At 52.4% G+C, this 9,843-nt stretch overlaps 1 protein-coding gene and 1 long non-coding RNA gene across 4 annotated transcripts in view; one reads left to right on the top strand and one right to left on the bottom strand.

The window, feature by feature from the left end:
* The window catches only part of ISL1 (ISL LIM homeobox 1), a 10,813-nt gene extending 6,701 nt beyond the window's left edge, over positions 1–4,112 (bottom strand). Inside the window, exons 1-3 of one of the 3 annotated variants that reach the window (XR_002100393.1) lie at positions 3,785–4,112; positions 2,696–2,885; positions 17–276 (exon numbers count right to left, since the gene is read on the bottom strand). Coding sequence is in view for 2 of the 3 variants with exons in the window: in XM_019532040.1 (XP_019387585.1) it covers positions 17–276; positions 2,696–2,885; positions 3,785–3,812 (478 nt within the window). In the remaining variant the exon portion in view is untranslated. The remainder of the gene's footprint in view (positions 1–16; positions 277–2,695; positions 2,886–3,784) is intronic. The other 2 variants (XM_019532040.1, XM_019532039.1) reach the window with 2 other exon arrangements.
* Positions 4,113–7,040: 2,928 nt separating this feature from the next.
* The window catches only part of LOC109307891, a 37,521-nt gene continuing 34,718 nt past the window's right edge, over positions 7,041–9,843 (top strand). The window contains exons 1-2 of the long non-coding RNA XR_002100392.1: positions 7,041–7,280; positions 7,979–8,124. This is a non-coding gene — a long non-coding RNA (uncharacterized LOC109307891). The remainder of the gene's footprint in view (positions 7,281–7,978; positions 8,125–9,843) is intronic.

Genomic DNA, 9,843 nt, shown 5'->3' with positions numbered 1-9,843 from the left:
GGGGAGGGGGCAGTACCTGCCATCTGCAGCGGCCTGGCGGGATGCAGGGGGCTGAGCGGGTCCCCCGCGCCCAGGCTGGCCCTCTCCACCACGTCGTGGTCCGCCCGGCAGAAGAGGCCGTCCTCCCGCAGCGCGAATTCATCCCCGGGGATGAGCTGGCGGCTGCAGGCCACGCAGCGGAAACACTCGATGTGGTACACCTTGGAGCGGGCCCGCATCACGAAGTCGTTCTTGCTGAAGCCGATGCTGCACTTGGCGCACTTGATGCCGTATAACCTGAGCGGGGCCCGGCCCGGGGGGAAGGGGAAGGGGAAGGGAGGAAGGGGGGAAAGAAGCAAGAGGTTTCACTGGAGTCACTGCAGCCCCGCTCCGCACCGCCGCCCGGCAGCGCAGGGGCCCGGCCCGCGCGGCCTCGCTCCGCGCCGCATCGCCCCGCGCCGAGAGGCAGGCAAGGGGCCGGAGAGGGCCCGGGCGGCGCAGCCCAGGGCCACCCTGCCCTCCCCGGGGGCTTGCTCGCACGGAGGTTTGCCCCTTTCTTCCCCCACTACAGCTAACTTCCCCACCCCCAGGCCTTGAAGGCTCCCCTCCGGCTCCAGGCTTCGTTTTGCACCCCCACCCTTTTCCGCCCTGAAACAGGCTGGGGCACTCACCCCGCCGCCCCGCGCCGTGCAACCTTGCGGCCCTTCTCCTACCCCAACACCGCCACCGTGACCCGAGCGCCGCAGCCTCCTCCACACGGGAGAGGAAAACTTCCTTCCACGCAGCAAATCAGCCGCGTCTCTGTTTCTCCCCTCCTTCCCCAGCTGCTGCAGTACAGCCGGAGTCCTCTTCCAGCTAGCAGAGGGGGTGGGCGGGGGTGCAGATTTGCCCTTCTTCCCATCTCAGTGGAAGAAAAGTAGGTCCCTTTCAGTGGAAGCTCGGAGGCTCCTTGCTAACTTCTTTGATTAAAAGGGTCAAGCGAGCCTAATTCTCAAAATATATGCCAGCCCCTACGGGGACTTGTACACACTCATAAATAACGTGCTAATATACAGAAAGAAGCGAATGCACGCACCAGGTCCCTTCCCCCCATTATAAACAGACTGCTGATGGGTCCTTGTGTGTGTGTCCACATGCATGCTTACGCCCTCTTGGTGCATGTGTGCCACACACCAGTCTGTAGTCGGCTGTGAATTGCTACCAACTTCTGAAATACACGCTGAGGTGTGTGGGGAACAGCAACCCAACAACAAAACGGCCGTCGCCACATGCATGGGGAACAGTTTTGGGGTCTTTTTTTGGATCGTTTTCCCTGGGCCCAGAGTCGAACTCAAGGCTGCTTGTCACATGCTGTTATTTTAGCGATTTCAGTTTGGACTATTGAGCGATACCTGCCACAGGAGCGGGTTTGGCGGAAACTTGCTCTTTTTAAATTGCACATGTTGTTTGGCCCATCTCTTCCGCTGAGTGAAATTCCCGCAGGAGCTGAAGGCTCAGATAAGTCCCCGGTGTTTGCCTTCCCTTTATTTCAAACCGGCAGAGCCAGAACAGACCCCAAGCTAGCTTTAAAGTCAAGCGGGGAAAGGAAGGCGATTTGTTTTCATCACTGCAAAATTGGAGGGGAATTTGCACCGCCTGCTCGGCGGAACCCGCTGGGCTGGGAAGGGACGTGGTGGGAGAAAGAGACCCGAGCGTGTTTCTTTCCAACCCGGAAAAAAATGACACTAGAAAGACATCGTCCATGGATATTTAGCCCTGAAATTTCCCGCGGACACCCCCTGGCTAGACCTCAGCGGGGATACACAACAGCGCTGCCATACACCGACCTAAGCAGATGACACCAAAGGCTAGAAGCGGATCAAGTGTCTAAATCATCAGCCCCCTCCCAGTTTCTGCAGTGTTTTCGCTCCGGTGTCGGGATTGGCAAGGTTCACATTTTATCAGTTACCAGATTTTAATGCGAGGAAGGAAGCAGTTCCATTATCTAAATATACCCAATTGTTCGCGAACAGATGATGGGCAATTTGATCTGCTCTGTCTAATTCATCAGCACAGATAAGATAAGAAAGAAAAGGCAGTCACATATCTCCAAGGGGTTAATATTTAAAAAGATTAAATGTCAGTTATTTTAGCAAAGAAACGTTTTAGTCTACTGTTTAACCTCTCAAATAAAGGGATCCCGCTTTCAGAACTGAACAGAACCTCGCCTTATTTTAAAAATAAAATACAGTACAATAAAATAAAACCCTTGGCCTGGCATAAATCGGTTTATTTTATTTTTTTTAGTGCATACATGTTTGAAGTGTCTTCAATTCCTCGTGTCCCTTTCCTTGCTGGAGACTTCTGCAAACCCTCACTGAGCTGCATTTCTTAGGTAAATGTTTAAAAGCGATCTGTGCTGCTCCTAGACTATTTAAGACATCTACTTTTTTTGTTTTTTCTGTCACTAGAAGCTCCCCTGCTTTGTTAGGGTCACAACACTCAACGCAGCAAGCTATGTCTTGATGCAGGAGAATTGCACACGAGGTCCTCGCTATGGGCAAATGCGATTTTTTTCTTGAAATAACAGTCATAAAAATAATGGCTGGAAGAAACTCGACTGCAACTTTTTCCTCCCCTCCCTTGCACCTTGGGGGAAAATAACTTAAAGCAACTGGCCCTCTGCTCTTTCGATCGTCAAATCGAAGCGAATAATTAAACAACGTAAATGGCGTACCTGATATAATCTCTTTTACAGTAGGTTTTGCCATCCCTAACAAAGCACGTACAGGTCTCGTCCAAATACTGATTACACTCTGCACACTTCAAACACGCCGCATGCCATTCCAAATCCGGAGAAACCCTCAGAATATACTGATCGTGAATTTGATTGCCGCAACCAACACATAGGGAAATCAGACGTTTTTCTGAAATGAAAATAAATACATGATTGACGAAGCGTTTACTCTCCTACAGAGATAAACACACTTTTAGTGCCGTTCCCTTCTACGGCGTTGCTCGGGAGCGTGTGTGTGTGTGTGTGTCTGTGTGTATCGAGTCTTGCATTTTGGGATGGTAATTGAAGTGTGCCATCACACTGTGCCTCACTTAGGAAGGAGGCGGAACGGGTGTTCAGATCCATAGCGGAGTAGTTTTTTTTTCAAGGTGGCTTATTTTTATCTTTCTTTTTTCTTTTCTGTTTTTCCCCTCCTTTTTTGCAAGCCTCGTACTAAACTTCGAGCTGCCGAGCTGGGCTTTTTTTTTCTTCCTGTTGTTGGTTTTATTATGATTATTTCCCTCTTAACTGGGGCCAGTGCTGCAGCTCTTTGCATCTCTGCATGTCTACCGTTTGCTTCGCCAAGGAAGGGCTGGATTGGAAAGGCTGCGAGCTGAAGGCGTGCATGGCTCTGCCTCCCTTTAAACCCTCTGCCGCGGGACTCGAGAACAGGCATCGTTACACGGGCACTTGCTGTCTTGTGCAAGCCTGATGCTTGTTCGCCTGCGGAGACTTAGGTGCTGGATATTCAAGACAGGCTAAACACCGAGCCAAGCTAAGCCTCCCCTGGCTGGAGACGCTGCTCAAAAAAAAAAAAAAAAAAAAAAAAAGAGATCAACCTGCCTCCTCCCCGAAGTTTATGCAGAAAGCAGGGCACGAGGCTATGGAAAGACACAGCTACGAGGTTCAAACACAGCAAAGCATGCAGGCACGGCAACAAAGGCACTTCTCTAGCGATCGCCTGAAGTTGAGATGATCAGCTCCCTGCCTGACACCATGACAATAGACAGCACAATGTATTCCAACAACGCTTTAAAAATTCCGCCTTACTTTTTGGTGGGTCTCCCATGTCTCCCATATCTGTAAGAGGGTGTAATGTCCACAGTGAAATGGTGTACGCTTGCGTGTTAAGACCCCAAAGGAGACTGGCAAAGCTGTCGCTAAAATCAAATTAAAAAAAAAAAAGACAAGGAGGAAAAGAAAAAAAAAACCACAACTCTCTAGCAAAAGAGGCTGCGAGCCCGGGGGCGCGGCGCCGGCGCGGGGCAGTCCGTGGCGCGGCGGAGCAGTGCCGGTGCCCGCGTGGGGCGAGTGCAGGAGCCGCCGCAGCCCGGACTCCGCGCGGAGCGGGCACCCGCTCTTCCTTATCTCTTACTCAAACTTCTCTGCTCCAACTCAGCTCGATCTCCATTGGTCTGACGCACGGCGCGGGGACGTCAAGCCTGCGGGGCGCTGATTGGCCGGCCGCAGCACCGAGCAGCTGTTCTGATTATCATATTTCAGGCTGCCGAGCCCCGCAAGCCCTGCCGCGCGCTCGCGGATGCAGAGGGAACTTTTTTCTTTTTCTTTTTACTCCTCATTTGTATTTCCCTTTCTCCTTGGGGCTTGGCGCCCCTCTTCATTGCACCTTACATTCGCTTCGTGTCTTCCTGGCGCTTGCCGTACCCCTCCCCCACCCTTGGGGGCGGGAGGCGGGGTGCCTATTTCCAATGCCATGTTTCTAATGCCATCTTTGAGGGGGGATTTTTAAATCCAGCTATTTCCCTTCCTGGCAGCTACCTTTTCTACCTTAAACTGTCCCAGCTTGATTAGACAGACCTAACTCTGTTCCGAGGACTGAAAAGAAAGGCTAACTATTCAGCTACAGAAACAAGCTTTAATTGCCTCTGCCCACCCACCCCTTAAAACCGCGAATAAAAAACCTTCCCGGATTAATCGCAAGTTCCAAGAAGATGCAGATATGTACCTGACGTGGTCTTTCAGCCCCCTTCCTTTCTACTACTACTGTCTTTTCAAATCCCCCTTTTAGGTGGTCTCTGCTTAAAAATTTAGAAATTCAGCCCATGCTTGTAGACCTGTTCACGGGTTGAACCAGAATGCATGTTCACAAGCAGCAGAGCCGAGAACGCCTGTCTTTCTCTATAGTACATTTTAAAACTGATGATTAAAAAAAAGTAAGTCTCTCCTGTGTTTGGATTCACAAGTAAGTTGTGGAGGTGACATGGCAGGTCTAAATCTGAGAAATATGGGGAGTTCTTTTAATTTATTCCAGGGAACTAGGATCTCAGCAATACTTTTCAGAAGGTCCCCCATGGCGTTGGTTGTGCACGTCTGTAGACAGGTACACCCAGACCTCCACTCATTGCCTTTCTTAGGCAACTGAAGTGACTTAAGGAGCTGTTAGCTTAATACTCTGACTGCCGGTTGTTTAAAAGCTTTCAAACCCAGTCAGACACAATTCTGTTTCATATTGTAAGATGCCTGCTACTTCGTGTATTTCCAGAGTCCAGGCTTTGATTCCCGGCTCGTCTGTTCTGCATGAGAATCCGTCTCCTCCTCAAACCGTTATAACGCTGGGGTCCCACAAGAAGCAGTCTGGCATGCCATGTTTCCCTCTAATCCGTGTTTCTGTCCTCTTTTATATGAGCTCATCTCACCATAAACACCCGAGTGCCTTCTAAAAAAAGGATTTTCAAATAGTATTTATCAGGAAAATATTTTCAAAGTCCTGCTTATGACAGAAAACCGACAAGACAAAGGCTCGAGTAAGAGAGAAAGGGGTAATTGGAAAACGTGTGTCTGTCCGTGCACACGTGGAAATTGCCTTACTCTGAAATAGCCCCCAGACTTATTAAACCTAAATGTGATGAGGATGTTCCTACCAAACACGAGATCTCTTCCGAATCCTTAGTCTGAAAGTGGTCGGAGGGAAATGCATATTTTGAATAAAAAGAGGAACATTCCTGTGAAGACAACTTCCCCGACTGCCGCGAAATTGTCTCAGGATCATGTCAGAAGGCAAAGGTGGTGTTGCCAACACACACGCCTCAGGGATTCAGCATGCAAAGACACGGGAGCTGCAACTAACAGGCGTTCATTGTACTTCTTGAAACTCGCGAGATTTTTCTTCTTTCTCTCACTTTGCTCTGTTTTAGCTCTGTAAACCAATAAGCAATTACCAATAATTATCGCTGATGAGGGCAATTCCGAAAGACAAGCTGGCATGTGGCAGGGGTAAACCTTTAGTAATGGGCAATTTCACTACAATAGACTGAAACAATGTTATCTCCTGTTGTCAACCCACGCACGTCCTGTAAACACAGATTCCCAGTCTTGAAACCTGGCAGGAGACATTCCATAACTGACTGGTAGAGATGCATGTCCGCCCCACGGGCAGTCCCGGATAGGGAAAGCCAGCCCCAGCCTCAGTGGCTGGAAGAGTTTGCTCTCTGGGAAACAGATTCTCAAGCCACTGCACGCCTACTGAACGTAAAAGAAGTGTAAAATCGTAATAAAAATGTTAACACCTTGATCTGATAAGCTTTATGCTCAATCCTTCCCCTCCTCCCCCCATCAAGGATTGATTCTCCTGTTCACAGTCATCTCTAGCTCTGTGCTTCTCGCATTTCCACGCCGAGGTATGTAAAGCAAAACAAAAATAAAGCTTTAAAATGTGGTAGTAGAATAAATCAAGCAGCGATTAACAGTTTCGAGTTTAGGTAATATTTTTTAATACTCGGTCGCAGCAACGACCTCTTGTGGTTGAAAGGAGGAATTCAGCCCCCAAATGTCACAACCACAGGCACATTTTTTGACCTTTGTTGTATTTCTCCATAGGGTCAAAATCACCGCTTTGGAGAGGGGTGCATTCATGAACTTCCCGCGTGCTAAAAACCTAGGAAAGGCTAGAAATATGTGTCACTTGAAAATTTCTCCTGATCTTTATTGCATACATACAACACTGTTGCGGATGTATAAGCGCTTTGGTTAAGGCGGGTATTTTCGGGTCGAGTCCCAAGATTTCTTCCCCCACGGATGGCCACATCCTTGCTAGTTCTGACCGAACTGGACTAAGACCGCACTCGGCAGCCCAGCTCTGAAAGGCAACTCGTGCTTTCCAATGCAACACCATTGTTTAAAAATAAAGTCGATCTGGTTTTAATTGTTACACTCTCAACCCCCCACTTTTTCATACTTCTGGCAGAGGTGATTGCATTTTAAGCTCGATCTTTGTAAACGATGTGCAATAAGCGAGAAACCTGTCTCCGCCCAGACAAACCAGGATTGGGAAGGAAAGGAGGTCTTTGATCAACCCTCTTGTTTCCCCCTCCTGTGCTACTGATTTGCTTGCCGTGTATTCGATTCGCGTTGCCATGAAGGCGCAGCTCTATATTTAGCCAGCATCAGAATCGGGTTTAAGGGAGTGGAATAATGAGCTGGAACTGCCAGTTTCAATGAGTAAGATATTTAGAGCAAAAGCCTGCCGGAGGATTTCTCTTTTACGATATCAATATACACGTGATTGGGAAGGCATAAAACGGGATTTGTACGTATTTTGGACCCTTCCGAAAATATATGTTAATTCTATTTATTTTTCCTTGTGTCTCTTTTCCCCCCCTCTTTCCCGATTTATTTCCTTGGGGTGGGCGGTGCGGGGGGCAGGCTTCTAACAAGTCTTTGGCTAGACCAGCAGGCACTAGTTCTCCCCACGGTCAGGGGCTCCGATGGGCTTATATGCATTTAAAAGAAGCCGCGATTAACTCTTTCCGTTCCCTAAAGACTAGCTGTCTCTGTCGACCTGGGCTGGCTCAGCGGCGAAAAGGGGAACCCAGTCATTTTAGGCAGTCTCGCTGGAGGAAGGACGGGGAGGGGGGCATCCCCGGGTTGAGCTTTCTCTGTCCCATGAAGGGAGAAGGTAGTCATTGTGCTTTCAATAAAGAGCTGCCGTGCTCTGCTTCGGACTTGAACTCTGAGCGTGAACTTGCATTTGCGGCCGCCGCGTTGTTCTTCTCGGGTTTTTTGTTATAGTGTAAAACGGTAGAGAACCGGCTCGGGGGCTGCGAGGCTGGGGGGGCGGGGAGGGGCGGGGAGGGTGGGGGGGGGGCGCGGGAGGCGGGGGGGGGCGGGGAGGGGCGGGGAGGGTGGGGGGGGGGCGCGGGAGGCGGGGGGGGGCGGGGAGGGGCGGGGGGCTGCCGGCTCTAATTTGTACCTGAACACGGACGTGGTCTTGTATTCATACATTAGTGCCACGAGTGTCCACGGAGGCAACTTTTGGCTCTTCAGCAGAGATTAGGTTGAGGGCAGGCGGCATTTTTACTCCGCGACGAGCTCCCGGTGAGAGAGACTCGCGGGCTCACGCCGGCGCACGGAAGGTTCAGTGAGGGGCCAAGGTTAGTTTCAAACTTCTTCTTTTACCGCTTTGGGCCATTCAAAAAAAAGGGGGAGGGGGGAGGAGCGGCTTTCCAAGGGAGCGGGCTGAGCCTGCCTCGCGGCCGGAGACCTCGGCCGGGAGACGTGCCAGGGAGGGGCCGGTGCGGACACCGCCGGGCTGCACTGCCCGGGGCAGAGCCGCGAGCTGCCCGCGGAAACGTGGCGCACCAGCACTCCGTCCAGCCAAACCCGGGCGAGGGCTGGGGGACGGACCCCGAGCAAACCCCGAAGTGCTGATGGCTTTCTGGAAGCTGGGAGCCTCGGCGAGTTCATCATGCACTCGGGTTCATTACACCGTGCGCCCATTGGAAAAGTAGCCTCCTTTTCCCTGCTCGAGCCGGATGCAACGTCCCGCTGAGCAGGGCGAGCAGAGCCGGCCCCGGGCAGCACCGGCACAGAATGGGGCGGGGGGAGAAGCAGGGGGAGCAACGAGGAGTCGCCCCCAGAGCGGCGGCGGCGCGGGCGCTCCTGCTTTGCAGCCCGCCCGTGCAATACAATGAAGTGTTACCGGCCTCAGCGCCCGCGAGAGGCTCGCGGAGCCGGGGCAGACTCCAGGGGCCAAACGGGCCACGGCTGCTCATTGCTTTAAACTTTCCCCTTTGCCCCCTTCGCCGTGCCAGGACGGGGACCCGGGGCAGAAGCACCTCGGGGCGCGGCTGGAGAGGACGCAGGGGTGGCGATGGGCGCGCCGCTGTGTCCGATGTGCAGACCTGGCCGCGGCGGGACTCCCGTCGGGGCCCGCGGGGCTGCGGACCACGGGATCGGGCCCCTGAAATACACCGGGAAGGGGAGAGTTAGGAGGTGGGTCCCCGGCACGAGGAGACGCAGCGACTCAAGCCAATGGCCTCCTTGCCCAATTATAAATACTCTGAAGCCCCCCTTCGGCTTGTTAAACCGCTGGGCCGAGGGAAGGGATCCAACCGGGACAACTTTGTCTCGTCCAGCGTTTTCTCCAGGGTGGGGGGGGGGACACCAGCCCCGGGGTGTAAACATGTCCAGCTCGATTTAAAACACGCTTCATCACTGCAGCCCCCTGCATAAGGCAGCTAAGTGCTGTTTACAGAGCGGTCACTTCTTCAAGCGCAGCCGCCGCAGCAGCATCCCCGCCGGGCGCACCCCTGCGCTTGCCAGGGGCTTCGGGGCCGGGGCTGCAGGCTCCAGCCTGGCCCGCGGGAGATCAGCCTTAGTTTTGCCGCCAAGGCCCCGAGTCCGGCACGCGCCCCGGGACCGAAACGCACTTCACAGCAGCCGTCAGAGCGGGGAAGATGGGGGGAAACAAACACCCCGCCTTGGCTTTTAAAGCAAAATGTCCCCTTTCAAAGGGCTAATTTGTGTCCTTGTGCTGTCCCCAGAAACAAGGAGGCATCAGAGTCCTGTCGCTTTAAAAGCATGTTGCAATTGTTACCGCACAGAGCATTTGGGGGCTGTTGGGGTGGGGGAGCAAAAATCCCTGCCGGGAAGCGTGGGGGAAACGGGGTGTCCTCGGAATAGCCTAGATGTGCCCGCTGGGACTCATTCTTTCTAGACTATGAAGCACAGGGCTTTGAAAGCTAAACGTATTACCTTGTTAGCCCCCAGCGCAATCTTTTTTTTTATTAGAGATGCGAGAGAGTTTCAGACTGGGCTAAAATGGAGGGTCTGTTTTCCAAGCGTCTTGAAATCCCCCGTCCCTGCCGTCC

The sequence above is a fragment of the Crocodylus porosus genome, unplaced genomic scaffold, assembly GCF_001723895.1.
Source record: "Crocodylus porosus isolate Cpor-Errol unplaced genomic scaffold, CroPor_comp1, whole genome shotgun sequence".
Taxonomy (NCBI): Eukaryota; Metazoa; Chordata; order Crocodylia; family Crocodylidae; genus Crocodylus; species Crocodylus porosus.
The sequence above is the reverse complement of the archived record's forward strand: the minus strand, read 5'-3'. Positions and strand labels throughout refer to the sequence as shown.